This window comes from Drosophila simulans, chromosome 2R (genome assembly GCF_016746395.2).
Source record: "Drosophila simulans strain w501 chromosome 2R, Prin_Dsim_3.1, whole genome shotgun sequence".
NCBI classification, from domain to species: domain Eukaryota; kingdom Metazoa; phylum Arthropoda; class Insecta; order Diptera; family Drosophilidae; genus Drosophila; species Drosophila simulans.
Genome location: NC_052521.2, coordinates 10,773,971 through 10,790,010, shown reverse-complemented (window position 1 = coordinate 10,790,010; position 16,040 = coordinate 10,773,971). Strand labels below are relative to the sequence as shown.

At 42.6% G+C, this 16,040-nt stretch overlaps 2 protein-coding genes across 7 annotated transcripts; both read left to right on the top strand.

Moving 5' to 3' along the window:
- Nucleotides 1–23: 23 nt before the first annotated feature.
- Nucleotides 24–7,468, top strand: LOC6734328 (growth factor receptor-bound protein 2). 3 transcript variants are annotated; one of them, XM_016182128.3, is made up of 6 exons: nt 24–80; nt 782–1,061; nt 4,825–4,922; nt 4,981–5,100; nt 5,161–5,326; nt 5,543–7,468. In XM_016182128.3, the coding sequence occupies exons 2-6, from the start codon at nt 984–986 to the stop codon at nt 5,714–5,716; spliced, it is 636 nt and encodes a 211-aa protein (XP_016027400.1). In that variant the 5' UTR covers nt 24–80; nt 782–983; the 3' UTR covers nt 5,717–7,468. The 3 variants fall into 3 exon arrangements, with proteins under 3 accessions (XP_016027400.1, XP_016027399.1, XP_044778331.1); XM_016182127.2 differs by having other exon boundaries at nt 29–178; XM_044922396.1 differs by having other exon boundaries at nt 35–178; nt 950–1,061.
- Nucleotides 7,469–7,827: 359 nt separating this feature from the next.
- Nucleotides 7,828–15,994, top strand: LOC6734327 (cholinephosphotransferase 1). Of its 4 annotated transcripts, none has more exons than XM_016182130.3 (6): nt 7,828–8,458; nt 10,757–10,997; nt 11,056–11,214; nt 13,567–13,698; nt 14,498–14,656; nt 14,725–15,994. In XM_016182130.3, exons 1-6 carry the CDS (start codon nt 8,238–8,240, stop codon nt 15,064–15,066), a joined length of 1,254 nt encoding a protein of 417 aa, XP_016027396.1. In that variant the 5' UTR covers nt 7,828–8,237; the 3' UTR covers nt 15,067–15,994. The 4 variants fall into 4 exon arrangements, with proteins under 4 accessions (XP_016027396.1, XP_016027395.1, XP_016027398.1 ...); XM_016182129.3 differs by lacking the exon at nt 13,567–13,698 and adding an exon at nt 12,743–12,874; XM_016182131.3 differs by lacking the exon at nt 13,567–13,698 and adding an exon at nt 11,757–11,888 and having other exon boundaries at nt 7,830–8,458.
- Nucleotides 15,995–16,040: the final 46 nt, after the last annotated feature.

Here is a 16,040-nt window from a genome sequence, read left to right as displayed (position 1 = left end):
CTCCCACAGTGTTGTGTTCAGTATATTTTCATGGCATAATAAAGCGACCCGGCCACGGTCACGCTGCTATGAAAATAAAAGTGAATTACAAATTTAGCAGTAGTAATATGTTAGCCAAACCGCTCCCGCGCCTAATTAGTGTCGCTTAAGCTTGCAGCCACCCTAGCCCTTTGGAATTGTAAGCCCGGCGGCCTCTTTGCACATGCCAGAAACTCGAAAATAGTTCGCCGCTACTTGTGCATATAGAAATATAAGCGCCGCGTGTGCGAGTGTGTGTGTGTTTATTGGGGTTACAAAAAATAAAACAAACAACAACGTCACCGCGGCAGCATTGCCAACAGCAAGCACCCACGCCCTAGATTGCCAAATGTTAATTGTGTTCTAAGCGACACATTGCATATTATTTAAGGCAAATTACTTCGCATAACAACAAGTAATAGCCAAACATCGTTTAATTGCTTTTGCGGTACCCGCTTTTCCCCGAAATTCCAAATCGCAAGCTGCTGGCAACGCTGCCACGCTCACTCACGCACACACACCCACACAGTGGCCGCAGTGAAGAGAGCGGCTCGTGTCTGTGTTCATTCTCTGTTGCTGCTCCGCCTGGGAATGTCGTCGTCGTCGGTGTATTTTTAATCGCTTTCTTCCCTTGCCTTCGCACAAGATATATCATTATTAACCGAACTGAGAAAAGCGCGCTGCCGAATATCCATGATTTATCGTTTATATAATGTGCGCTAACTAATCGCGGATTCGTCTCGTTTCGTTTTCATTTCCACAGCACTGAGTAGTGAGTGAGAGAGAAATTCAAAGAGAGTGAGAGAGAAAGAGCAGAGTGCGAGCGTGTGTGTGTCTGTGCCTCTGTGTGTGCGTGTGTGTGGTGCATCAAGGCTGATAAAACTAAATTCAAAACTACAATTGCAACTAAATTTGAAACAAACTCCGAAAGCGTTTTCTAACTGCGCACAAAACAACACAGCAAAATGGAAGCGATTGCCAAACACGATTTCTCTGCGACGGCTGACGACGAGCTGAGTTTTCGCAAAACTCAAATCCTAAAGGTGAGTGCGGTTCCGAAATCATCAATTCCCCCCCGTCAAATCATAATATCTGCATTTATTCATAGACTTCGCACTGAATGGGGGCGTAAGGGTGTAAGGGTGCAGGGGGGCGTGGCAAGTCCTGCATGCATTATCTGCTGCGATGCAGCTGCCGCCGTCCAGGTCGTTGCCTTAACCCACATCCTAGGTTCAATCCCCAGACAGATTTTGTTACTAAATCGCGACCAAACAGACAGCAGTCGCAAAAGCTGGCTAAAGAGGTTCAAAAGGTGCACTCGCATAAGGCAACACGAAAGGATTACGACTCATGAGACACCCCGCCGACTGAATACTCTTACTAGAACCAAAAGATGCAGTCAAATATATTTCACTATCAGTATAAAATCCTTGTAAAGCATTACATTCTGAAATATTGTATGTTTGCACTCCAAATCTATAAAGACCTTATTTTTGACCCCATTTAATCTGCATATAGTTCTGATTAGCATTACAAAGTTTGAAATATAATGTGCAGATTGGGTTTCTAAAGCTATAAACATGCATATATGAATTAATCTATATACTACACTTTGCAAATCTAGCATTTTTCACTGTTTCCTTGAATGAACTTATTTATTGTTAGGTTTCCTATAGTATTTATATACTATTTCAACTTTTCTATTCGTTTTTTCCCAATGCTTAGAAAAACAATTCCAAAAGTTTGTTGTGTTATTCTATTCGATGTCCCCTTTGACTTTGCGGAACTTTGTGGGGGACATCCGATGCTTGCCCGGGTTGCTTGTATTCCCTGGCTTTCTGGCCAAGAAAAGGCTGCTGGCAGGCTGCGATTCGATCTTTTTCGCCGCCGCCGCCTTGCTTCCTTCCAGGTGTTTGTGTTTGTGTTGGCTCACTAGCTCGATGGCTGGCTGGCTGGATGGCTGTCCTAGGCCAAACCCTTTGTTTTGGCTGGCGAATTTTCCGGTTTCTTGTTGCCAGGGCGCGCTGTAAGCTGATTTTCGTTGCTGTGTGTCTACCTTGTCGTAGGTTAGTCACAGCAGGAACCCAGGCCCGTGGCAGGTTTTCTCCCTTTTTTCTGCCTCTTTTTTTGCGCCTCTTTTCCATATGCCGCCGCTGCATTTGCAGCATTTGTTGCTGCTGCTGATTGATGGTGTCAATGACTCGCCGAAGAGGCTTCTTTATCGCCGCCCGAAGGTCAAGTGTGTGCGCTGCTCCCGTCCATTAGAGGGGCTTCTACGCCGTAGATGAGCCCTCTGTCCAGCTGCACGGGCTTATCAACGGGTAAACAAACCGCACTGATAGTCATAGTTCGTTTAACCCATAGTTCTCTGCGCTCCATTGATGCGGGGGATAAAGTCAGTGAGAAATAGAAATACATCTGTACATTATCTGTTTGTTTGCCAGCGATTAGTCACTTTTCGATAGCCTTATCTGAAAAGATGCCCCAATCCAGCAAACATACAGCTGGCATAGGAGGCGATAGAGAGAGGAGCGCTGTTGTGAATCATCAAACATTTCATTGGGTTTCGTTCCTTCCAGAAAACTGGTTTTCAGGTCAGCGCATTTCTTGGATATTTGGAGCTTCATTTTCCCAGAAACATGCCACCGATTCTAACGGCCTTGTTGTGTTGTTTGGGCACCAAAAGTGGCCACGTTTTATCATAACAATATGAAAACACACACGAAATGGGGAGTCTGTGCTCAACTTTCGCTTGTCGCGAAAACAGCGAAAAGTGAACGTTCGTGTCGCTTTGACACTTTTTCAGCGTAGAATTTCCGAAACGACAATAGAATTTTTTCTCTAGTAATTACATAAGCATACGAGTATAAACAATTGATAATAACAATCATGGCCACTACGTGCCTGCCTTCCGAGAGCGCCGCTAAATATTTATGCATTATCCAACAGGCATGCACATTGCCTGCACTGAAAAAAAAAATGGTGCACTTCCTTAAGCAGTTGGAAAAATAAATATGCATACGATCATGAAATATTTGGGAAACATTTCAGCATATTTGAGTTTATATCATTTCTAAAACCTCTGGTTTTTCCCAGTGCTGAGCGGCGAGAAAACTTTCTGTAATAGACGACGAATCCGTGGAAATGAATTTCTCGGCGGCTGTTTTCAATGAATGAAACAATCTAAAAATAAAATAAAAATATACGATGAACAATGTCTGGGTGGGTGACAGATGCGGGCGGGATCGTCGGCGATGGGGGGTGGATTAGAACTATGGAGCTATGCCAATTAGTCGGCCAGATCCAGCTGAGCGGTCAAAATCCCACTGCCACAGCCAACAGTGAGCACAATAATTGGGTTTTACATAAGCTGGAAACGACATTGACACCCCATCCACCTCCAGCTCCACACCACCCAAATCCCCGCCACATTCCGACGTGCGAAAGTATAACCAAAAAACGCGAAACAGCAGTATACGAATCGAATATGGGATATCTCATATATACACATGTATCTGTATCTTTAATTAACAAGAAATCGATCTGTGGGTTAAGGTATTATGTTTGTTATTAACCTCGTATGTATAATTATCGATGAGACATTCGTAGGATAATTACAAGTTGCAACTTCAGAAAAGTAACCAACCCTCAACTACACAGTATCAGCAGGGGTTTTTTTTGTGGGTGACTCATTTGAATGCCATTCCATTATTCCGACTTGACGTCAAGCGATATTGGAAAATAACAAAGCTGCCAAATAAACACTGAACTGCTCAAGGGAAAAATGACAGAAACACATAAAGATAGGAGTATGTCTTACTTAAGACTTAACTAAAGGCAAAATCCTGACCTTTGCACAACAAACACATTTCCTGTGTATTTGAGCAACGATTTCCTTGGGTAAATCAAACAAATTCCAAAAACTGAAGGCTGCTGGGCGCCGTCATAAGCGAGATTCATTCATAAAAGCTCAACTCAGCACCTTCGAATCTGGGAATTCCCAGTGGCCAAGCTATTGACGAGACCTTTGCAGATAGACAATCTTCAATTTCGGCTGTCAATCGTAAGATATCATAAAAAGTAGTCGCCGATTACGTAGGCAGCAGCCTGTTGTTGTGTCATTGGCATGCGAAATGGGCTAGGAAAAAGTCCATTAGATAGACAAAAGTGAAATTCGCCCATTCGTGTGAGTGCTCCGTTTCACTTAACATTCTTATCACATGTCGCGGCCATAATGCTTGCCTATTTTTAGCGTTTCGCAAGAAAAAGATATGAGAATAGGGGAGATAATAGATACCAAACCATAAGCCTATCTTCGCTGATTGCGCACTGACACAGTTTTTGGGAACAGCGCTCAATCAACAAACAATTGGAAACTGTTCATCGAATCACTGGGGAATCGGGCCAGTCGCCAATAAACAAAGCGGAAGAATGTCTCGATTGATCCACATTGTCTGGAGGGAGGGCGATTAAAGGGGTGTGGCCCTCAAAATGGAAACAACGGAGGCAGGTTCTTACAACGAATTTTCGGGGATCGGATTACTCACTGTGCATCTGGTTCCTTGGTTTCCAGCGAGAGAAATGGCAATTAAAATCAGATGCTTCATTGAATAACCAAAGAACTTACTTAACATTATCTCAGCCGTATGAAGCTGAATATATGATTCTTTTATTAGGTAAAAGATTTAGGTATTTTATGTCCATTAAGATCATTTTTTCCACAAATCAAGCTTAGTTTATTAGGTATTTACATTACAAACCCGTTAATTTTTGTTGCTTAAACTTAAATCCCTTCTTTTTACACAGATATTAAATATGGAAGACGATTCAAATTGGTATCGCGCGGAGCTGGATGGAAAGGAAGGCCTTATACCCAGTAATTACATAGAAATGAAGAATCACGAGTAAGTCGAGTGCGAAATTCTCATATCGAGACCAAAATAATGATCATTTCCATTCTAGCTGGTATTACGGACGCATCACACGCGCCGATGCTGAGAAGCTGCTGTCAAATAAGCACGAAGGCGCCTTCTTGATACGCATCAGCGAATCCAGTCCCGGCGATTTCTCCTTATCAGTCAAGTGAGTTGCTTCAATAGCATCAGCTTTCATATGTATGATCGAAATTCTTTGCCCCTTCAGATGCCCCGATGGCGTTCAGCATTTCAAGGTTCTGCGCGATGCCCAAAGCAAATTCTTCCTCTGGGTGGTCAAGTTCAACTCCCTCAACGAACTGGTCGAATATCATCGGACGGCGAGCGTGTCCCGGTCGCAGGATGTCAAATTGCGTGATATGATACCTGAAGAGGTGGGTGTGCCGTCCATTCCATTCCATTTGGATGAGTTGAGTTTGCCCAGCAGACATGCAGATTCGTTTTAAAAATACAAATTTCGCATAACACATTGAGGTCATGCTTGCGTACGCTGCCGCCTCCACCGCCCACCCATTTAAACTATAAACAAACAGCGATGCCAAGAGTATTAGATTGGGATTCATGATGTCCGACCGATTTCTTTATTGCAGATGCTCGTGCAGGCGCTGTACGATTTTGTGCCACAGGAATCCGGGGAATTGGACTTCAGACGCGGCGATGTCATCACCGTCACAGACCGCTCCGATGAGAACTGGTGGAACGGCGAGATCGGCAATAGGAAAGGCATCTTCCCAGCAACTTATGTGACGCCATATCATTCATAATAAGATAACTTCTAAGGAGGGACGCCACACACAACCCTCTCCGGGAAACGCAGAAAACACAACACACACCCATAACGATTAGGCAGCATTATCAGCAATTGCGAATAACAACAAGAAGAAACTAAGAAACACAAATTTTAAATATTTATATATACAGGAAGCGTGGACATAAATTCTGTAGACAACGTATACAACACAAGTTTAAGCCTTTAAGCCGAATGCATTTTTTACGTTTTGACGTTTTTTGATAAAACATTACATTACGATAACATTACGAAATCGTTTAATAGCAACTGAGTGACACTTTAAACTAGATATGTAAATTTATTTGTGTATGTATAGCTGCGGCCGAAGAAAAAGGCATTTGATCGGAGTTTTCCTTTGCAATCCTTCCGCACAGAGAACGAAACTCACTGCTAGCATCTTGGCCGCAACTATTGGCATATGCAAGTATGTCTACATACCAGATGGCACTATTATTATTATTGTAAACAAGCGGATTTTTGATATAAATATATAATTTAAGTTCGATAAAAAGAAGTTCTGTCCTGTGCTTTTGAACGAGTGTTGAGGATTGCCCTACATGTGCTCTTTAGTTTATGTTTTGATGTTTTGAAGGAGTGCGTTTCGCAGCGAGTGAACACTTATATTATTATGATTATATGATAACGAATTACCAACCAACCAACCTAATGCTTAACACGTTTTATAGAAAACAAAACAAATTCACTATGAAAAGAAAACTTTTGCCTAAATGTCTCAAAGCTGAAGACAATTAAAACAAAATTTATATTATATTATCGTAAATGCCTACCACATAAATTAAATTAATTTTTGCATCGCTGGTTACTATATGCATACATGCACGCATCTATAAATAAATATGTATCTTCTTAATGCAAATTGAACACGATATTAGGCCTCGGCTGCACATGCAACTTTTGCGGCGACTGTAAATTGATTATGTGAAATTTTGTCCCTTCGCTTTAAAGTTGAAAATTGTCAGTAATTATAATTTGCAACCCGTCTTCTAACCACAAAAACTCCATTGACGAAAAATGAATCTTGCAAACGGGAAGAAAACATTTGTGACATGTGTAAAAAGTTTCAAACTGCTGCTATATCATATTGTGCTATAAATTATTACTACTACTATTTATATAATTGGTTGAGTGTGCTGTGTGTAACCTTTTTTGTCATCAGCAAAGCGAAATAGTTGCACGTTCGAGCGTTTTTCAACTACATAACTATATGCATTAACAAATGTAATGAGAGTTGCCAATATAAAGTAATTTAAACAACAACAAAATGCTAAAACGAAACATTTTAAGCCTATTTTTTTATCTATATATAAATATTATATATCGAAGCAAATACATTTATACATTTTCCTAATATCCACCAAACTAAGAAACACGACGACGATGCCTCATGGAAACAACACATCAAAAATAACTTTTGATAGGCCATAGTTTACATAAGCCGCAATTTATATTGGCCAGCAGCTGGACGCACGACAGTTTTGTACTTTTTGAGCATATTTGCAGGCGTTGGCGAGCATTTCCCGGCCCAGAACCAGTAGTAGCCGCATATTTAAACATAAATTCTAATCGTAACAATAAAGCAGGCAATTGACAAGGTTTAGATATTAACTAACAAGCGAATACACAAATGAAACATTGCATACGGTATGTTAAGTTGAGGACGTAGTTTAAGCAACAAACTGATTTATCTAATAAACTATGATATATACATTTGAATTTGAATTGGCGGCTAAAAGGGCGATTTTCAGTGCAAGTCGTGAAGTTATCGATAAGTGGCCGATAGTCATAGACTTGTAACGGGCTATTAACAGGAAACTGTAAATGTGGTTGTTTCACTAACAGAGAAAATGATCGTGTGCTAGCTAGTAAATAATTAAGTTGAGCTACTTAAATTTCAGGAATATTAAATATTTGTGTTATAAGCTGCACAAATAATATCGCTACGATATACAATAGCTATGAGCAAAATGCAACTAACAGAGAACACCAAGACTGCTGTTAAATAGGGCTGAGTCTGGGCTAAGTGTTATCGCAAATAAACATCGTTCTTTTCTGGTATTTCATTGCAAGCGCAGATGGTTTATTTTGCAGTCACAGTCGCGGTCACACTGGTCATAGGCAATAAGAAAAAAAAACTCGACGGCACGGTTGTCCAATTAAGTTAAATTTTCTAAGTAAACATACAAGTGCAGATACTCCGTGCGCAGCCAAGCGATCGCAAAACTGACCACGCCGCAGTTGACAAACGCAAATCATAGGCGCGCTCCGTAGTTGCGCCAGCATCGCGCTCCACGTGTGAAAATAGCCAGGAAAAGCGAACACACAAACGCACACACACGCACACGCGCGCATACGTCAAGTACACGTACACAAATGCGCGCGAGGGAAAAGCGCTAGGTCAGAGGAAAGTGAAAAGTGAAAAGCGTGAGGAGAGCGCGACGACGCAGGAATCGGACGACGTAACCAGGTGGGGGAAAATGGCGCTGCTCGCCTACCGGGACAAGCACATCCTGAGTGCCCAGCAGCTGAGGAAGCTCAGCGAGCACAAGTACTCCTGCTTCAGCGCCAGCCTGCTCGATCCGCTGCTGCAGCCGTGGTGGAACTGGCTGGTCGCCCAGACGCCCCTTTGGCTGGCGCCCAATCTCATCACCATCGTGGGACTGATCCTCAATGTGGTCACCACCCTGATATTAATCTGGTGAGCTCCACAGAACCTGGTCGCCATTTGCCGGTTACCCCTGCAAATCAAGTTCTAGGGACTCGATGTTTAGCCAGCAAATTTCATCACATTTTGCGGGGATTAGGTATCCACATCAGCTGCTTTGCTCCATCTATCAGCCGTCACTTGTGGTTCGCAGTTTGCCGCATTGGTGTGCCAGAAAGCGAAATTATTTGCTGATTTAGAAATTGTTTTCTAAAAACCATAGCTTTTGAAGCTTAACATCTTTGATTTATTGACAAATTGAGCCATGTTTTCGCCAACTGTAGTAGTTGCAAACTCTCAATATTCGTAGGTTTTTCATTTGAAATCCCAATTAGTCAAAACAGCATGTAAATGCTGCTAGCTAGCTAAACAAGAAAATCAGGCCACCACCCGTTCGCGTTTCGTAATGCGTGGCGATAGCGTATCATTCCATAACCATGCTAACTAGCCAACTGACTACACCACCAGAGGGTGGCGAGGAGGCGCTGGATTCGGTGGAACACCCGAACCTGGACACAAACTATGCCAGCGATAAGATAGCGAGGGCGTCTCGCCACTTTACCCATCCACACACGAACAGCGCGAATTATAAGTAATCGCAATCATTGTCGTTTGTCGCCGTTTATGACGCATTTCTTTAGCCTGAGGGCGTTGCAAAATAAAGGCAACATTTAACGATAAGTAGAAAGAAACAAAGGCGGCTAATCATCGCTGCATCTCAAGACTGCTAAAGTACTGCATTAAAAACCAACAGGTGCCAAGAAGTAAAGCATTTCACAAAGCCTCAGCCTGATAAGGCAAAGTTCACTTGAGTTAACCCCGGGGGCAAATTTTGCATTTTCCCAATTGTTTGCCTTTCAATTGGGATACCTTTGATTGAATTAGAATGACAATTTGCATTTCTAATTGATTTTTATGGGCCTGCCCAACAAAGTCCGGCACTTGAGCATGTTTCGCTACTCCAAAGCAGAGAAGCACAAATGTTGCCGCCATAACAAGAACTAAATTTAGAAAGAGACTTTCACTGGGGCTGTGGAGAAAACCTTAGCTTGCTTCTCTAATGATATGGCCCAGAAAGCAGCGTATTTCCATATTTCCTGATCTTTCTCACCTATTGAGTAAGTGAAAAAGTGGTATGAAAATAGTAAAACACTGAGAGCTTGTTGTTTTTAGCAGCTGAATGTGAGCTAAAGTTAAGTAGAGGGGCAAATGTCATGTGAATTTAATTATTTAAAATATAGCAATGACTGTTTGAGAAATGTAATATTAATAAACCACTTGGTCAAGCCCACGTGTGCCCATTATGCTTGATTGCTTCTGAGCTGGCATGTCAATCAAAGAGGCCGAAAAGTATCTTACGTATCTTACTTCGGTACCCCGGCAGATGAATCAGCTTCAAAGCTGCTCACGTGTCGCCGGTTCCTGTTATTTATAGATGGAAATACATGCTATAGAATCTATATACTCATTCACAAAAACTCGCCAAAAGACCAGACCGGTTCTATTTGCACTTTACCCATTATTATTATTATTCCACATTTGTTGGCACATTTGTATTTGTTTTAATAATTTCAATGATTCTTTCTGGTTGCCAGCCAGCCCGCTCGCGGATTTAGCTGAACCTTGTCTAGGTCAGTGGAACTCGATAAAGTAGTGTCGATCTCTGTGCATGCTGATGATTCAGCTGGAATGAGGCCTTCTCTTCGCACCGCTCGTCGCTGGTAGTGTGCCGAAATTGCGAGCCGGAACCGCGAAGTCAGCTGATTTGGCGACGTTCTGTAGGAGATAGCAGTCCGCTTATCGGGCACATATTCCGAGTGGCTGCCGCAAAGTAGTGATTTCTTTTTTTTTACTTAACCTGAGTGATAATTAAGAAGCTCTGCTTGGGAACTTTGCTCATCAGGCGATCGTATGCTGGCTGACGTCAGGCTTTGGGGGGCTAATTGACATGGAAACACACGCAGCGGTTTGAAATTCTACGCTTGGCAGACCGCACAGTTTTAATTCTCTGTATTCTGTATTCATTTATAAATTACAAGAAATTATGAAACTCCACAGAAATGTAATACGGAAATGTCAACATAAATAAAGGCGAGTGTGCGTAGTCAGGTTACAATAATATTTAGATTGGGGTTTTTCAATTAAAACTGCAGTTTCTTTTATAAATTGAAATGAGTCAGCTAATCGGGGGTATCGGGGTAGCCTAATCAATAATTAAAAATTTCAAATAATTGAAAGCTCTGTTACTATTGACTCGTTTTTAACTATCTTCTTTTGTAAATCCTTTTTTAGTTATAGCCCAAATGGCGTTGAGGCTCCGCCGCGTTGGACCTGCTTGCTCTGTGCGCTGGGTCTGTTCATCTACCAGAGCCTGGACTCCATCGACGGGAAGCAGGCGCGACGCACGAATACCTCATCGCCGCTGGGCGAACTTTTCGACCATGGCTGTGACTCCATATCGACGGTGTTCGTGGCCCTGTCGGCGTGCATCTCCTGCCAACTGGGCCACTATCCCAACTGGCTGTTCTTCCAGGTGAGTGGATAACGCACGGATTATTTAGAGCGCGTTAAATTCTGGACTTCTCTTGCAGTGCTTCTGTGCTATTGCGCTCTTCTACTGCGCCCACTGGCAGACGTATGTGTCTGGAACGATGCGGTTCGGCAGAATTGATGTGACGGAGGCTCAGTTCTCGATTATAGCCATTCACTTGGTTTCGGCTGCACTGGGTCCTGAGATCTGGCTGACCAAGGTAGGCGAGGTTCTGAAGGCGCCCAGCGAAGATCATTGCTACCGGAACTTCTTTGCATACCCTTTAATTATTTCTGTAGTTATGTAAGCATATTCTTAAGAGTTTTATTTCGTTACGTTTATCCTAGAGTTTAGAGTTCGAGTTTTTGTTTAGGCTGCTTAGGTTTAAGCTCGGCTCGGCTACCTTAAGTTCTGTTCAATGCGAATTAGCGTGCTAGTTTAGTTTTTGAATTCAGCTACCCAATGTATTTTTTTTTCTTTCGTTTAGCATGGTTAGGAAACCACGAAAGATGTTAGGTTATTGAGGTACCCGAACGAAACACACAGCTCTCTGAAATATCTATGCATAGTTGTCATATAGATTCTAGTTGAACTTTAACCACGACCAGTAATCGCAAATGTCTAATACCTTCTACTTCTATGTACATATTGCGTACTGTGCGCTCGCCTCTCTAAACAAACCTGCCGAAATCCAATGTCTGTCGCGGTAAAACCACTTAACAAACAACAAACACCAACACCACACGCACTTATAACACTCAGATCGGCATTGGCAGTATACAGCTTTGGTATGGGCCGGCAGTGACGACCATTGTGTGCGGTCTGCTCTCCCTAACTTATGTGTTTTCCGTCATTAAAGCCGGTGGTGTTGGCAAGAACGGCTCGACAGTTGCTGTAAGTCCCTAACACCCCCCCACACACACACAAACACACTAAACAAACACACACAGGAGAACACAAAACACTACTACCAGTACATACAAAACAAAAATTAATTTTGGCTGCTCAAAAAGAAAAAATGAATCCGAAATTGGAAGAACTTTCAGTTTTCAACTAGCTTTCTACTTGCTGACCAGCTCAGCTGAGTTTCGAGGAAGGTGCGTGGCGTGAGGATAAACCCTTAACCCCTCTTTATCCCACTCTTTTAACCCCCAGTTGCTTGCCTATTTAATCTGTGCCGTTGTTGATTCGTGTTCATGTGTCTTTTGGTTCGAACGGCCCGGCTGCTGCAAACATAATTACTACCGCTTTGTTGCTATTGACACCACGCAAACATGATCTATTCGAAAGCAAAACGAGAGCATGCCTAAAAAAAAACAAAAAATTAAAAAAACAAACTCATACACAATAACTATTTTTGAGGCTGCTGAATGCGAAACTTAAGTTAATTTCTAGTAAAGCCTAATATCGATCTATGTATTTGCCCTGTCCAATTGTCCAGTTGACATTTTTGGTCCTGCTATAATACTATTTATGTCTTTATTGTCTATCGGTTCTGGAACTACATATCTATTTAACCCAAAAGTAATGTAAAAATCTACTCTATTTCGTATATATTCGTAAGCATAGTTTGTAAGTTAGAGTGATGGGGTGTTCACAGTTTGATGCGACTCTTAACACTCCACAAACACTCCTTTAGTAATCCAAACATTTTAGCAACTTATTACCAAACCTCTTTACCTCATCCTCTGAATGTAGTCGAAGATTCTAAATTTAATCGTTTTCTTGCAATCTTTCATCTTTACTAGATACCAATCGTGGGCCTTTCATGGAATTACACAATATTAGTATTTATCACATTCGGTTATACCTTGAATATAATCAATTTCCTAAAAATGTTTACTCAAGGCGGCAGTGGCAAAAACGGCTCCTCAGTTGCTGTAAGCATTGCACCCAAATCTCGCAACAACGAGGCGATTATGAAATCAGTATAAAAAAGATAAAATAACTAAACAGACTAACTTGAAAGCGGGTCATTAATCAATCCGTAGCCCCAGCCATAAATACCATCCTTAACTAATCTTTGGTTCTGCTTTTTGGGTTCTCTACTAATATCCTTTTTGCATTTTCCTTTGAACTTTGAATTCGATTTGGAAATGGTTTGCAGTTTCGGCTCGTTCGGTGGAGGGCTCTGGAATTTGGTTTGGCCCCTAGCACGCGATAATATCCTAATCCCCCCTTCCCCCTGAAATCGACTAAAACTCCATATCCATTGAATGCCATTGAAAGCATGCTGCTGCTTGGGTTTAACTAGTTGTTTAAGTGGTATTATACTTTAATTCAGTTACTAATCGAATGACACTTATTGGTGTTTGTTATCATAGTTATGATTTATTAGCCTAAGCATATTATCTAGATCTGGAGCTTGTAAAACGTTATCCTTTAGGTTTTTAAGCCACACTTCTGCTACACCGAAAGCAATCTGGAAAAACCGCAAGTGTTTCGCAATGACAAATGAAATTTTAATGCGCGTCGTTCTTTTCTTCCGCACGCAATCAATCAATCAATGAATCAATCGATCCAAAACGAACCCCAAAACCCCATTACCATCCGCAATTATTGACATTGGCAGCTGCCGCACTTCAACTGCGAATCGCGATTTCTGCCAATTTATGTGGCCTGCGGCGTTGATTTGATTCTAGCACTGCGCTACACGAAATGCATTTTGACCGAAGGTTGCGGCAAGAACGGATCATCGGTTGCTGTAAGAAACTAACGTTTAAGTTGTAACCGCAGAACAAGACCCATCGAGATAGCCTCGTCCATCATGTCCTGGTGTGCAGTGCGTTTGGGAGCAGAAACATACATACATATGTACTTCATGTGGTATCCTATGTCTTATGTGGCTTAAACGCACTGTAAATCGGCTTCAGTAGTTACAGTAGATACACAATATACAGTACAGTACAGTACAGTACAGATCTGATAGCCTGAACGTCTTGTCTTTAAGTACCTAGAGTAATGCTACTGTTTTCGGTCCAAGTGCACGTCCTTGTTTATTTATTTGTTTAGCTCGTAGTTCTTATTTGGGTGACAGTTTGGCATGGCATGTAGTTTGTTTTAATTTGGGCATTGTGCTTGCGTTTGGTGACTTGGCTTCGTATACTGACATTTTGCATTTTAAAACCCACAACAACCGACCGAACCACCCAACCACCTACCCACCCACCCACACACCCGCCCAATAGCGCTAGACCTTGTAAATAAAACATGTGATAAACAAATCTGTAAGCGCAATTTCCCCTCGAGTGTGAAGCATTCGTTTCTGGAGGGGAAATTGCTGAACCCCGAACACCAAAAGCCAAAACAATTTTTGTTCACTTTTGTTTGTGCACAATCCCGGATTCGTTGTGACCCTTGCAAAATGTGCCGTAGATCACAATCAACCAACCACCCATCAGTCGTTTGATGTCGTCCCACGCGCACAGCGGTGACACTTTGCAAGCGTACAACGTGCCCACAGATCGATGGCCACTAACTGAGTCACTTTCATGCTCCCGCAGGGCACCAGTGTCCTCTCGCCCAGCATTCCGCTCACGCTGGTGGTGCTGCCCGCCCTGATGATTGCCCAGAAGTCGCCGCAGAACCTCTTCACCGAGCACGCATCGGTGTACATCATGGCGTTCGGCATGGTGGCCGCCAAGGTCACCAATAAGCTGGTGGTGAGTGCTGCAACCATTTACTACTATTAGCTACTAAACACGTAGCATTAATCACTATGTATTCCCAGATCGCCCACATGACCAAAGCGGAGATGGAGTATCTGGACTGGTCGCTGCTCGGCCCCTCGCTGCTGTTCCTCAACCAGTACTTCAACTGCATCGTGCCGGAGATCTGGCTGCTGTGGTTCACGCTCATCTGGGGCACCCAGGATCTGCTGCGCTACTGCGCCCAGGTGTGCCTCGAGATTTGCCAGCACCTGCGCATCGATCTCTTCCGGATACCGTACACGCCCAAGGGCGCGACCCCGCATCCGGCCACCGCCTCGGTAAGCAGCCAGAGCAACTTTGGCAGCAGTGCGGACAAGAACGGCGGCAGCGCGCATCGGAAGTCGAAGAGCAAACCGCACTAGGCTCCGGTTATCCGCTACATTAATTAGTAATTTTACAAATTTACGTCGTTAGAACCGAGGGATACTCGTAGGAGCAGGCGAATGGGAGCGCAAGTAATACAAACCAACCCAACAAAATTCACCGTCGATGTTTTGGCTAAATAACCATAACCAAAACCACTGAGAAACAACCAAACGAAATGAAACTAAACAATAAAGCAGATAGTGAAGTTAGCGAAAGGGCGAAGCAAGATGATGTTGCTCCTACATTTTAGGCTATAGTTTACAACGCGTCGTTGTAGCAAAGAAGGCAAAGTGGCTAGGGCTGCTGGGAGAAAGAACTGTTGCAGTCTCCGGATATCAATTATATGGCTAAATATTTAAAGAAAATAAATACCTATATTTTGTATGATTGTGTAAGTTGTAATAAATCTAGACAGCAGTACTTTTACTGCGCCAATTCACACATGTGCAAATGCCAAAAAGAGAGCAGAGCCGCCAGCCCGAAAGTAGCTCGACGAAAGCTCAACTTACGTTTAAGTCCTGTAACCAACCACCCATTGGCAATCGATCCATCCCACGAAAGACAGCAGATCAAGAGTTCAGTTGAGGCCAGTATCTATATCAATCTATCTATTCATGTTACTCGTTTAAGTGCTCAGTTCTCTACTCATCGAGGTCGTCCGAAGGGCTGCGACATTCTAAATGGTGACTCATTTCAAAAAGCGCACTACCTACCTTGACTAGGCCCATAATTTAAGTGCGTTTCGCGTGACTACATCTTATGCATCCTAATCCTAGCTGAAAACCTATGTTTGTAGCTCGCACGGCGCTGGCCGGCAACTTTATAGTTAAACTATTATGGATTATGTTTTATGTTGTACATGAAAATGGAGACGAAGCAAGCAGCAAGAACTAGAAATAAAACGAATTGCTATACGTAACTTAATGACATGTTATTTATTTGGTGGAGTTCATCCCGATACCTATAAAGA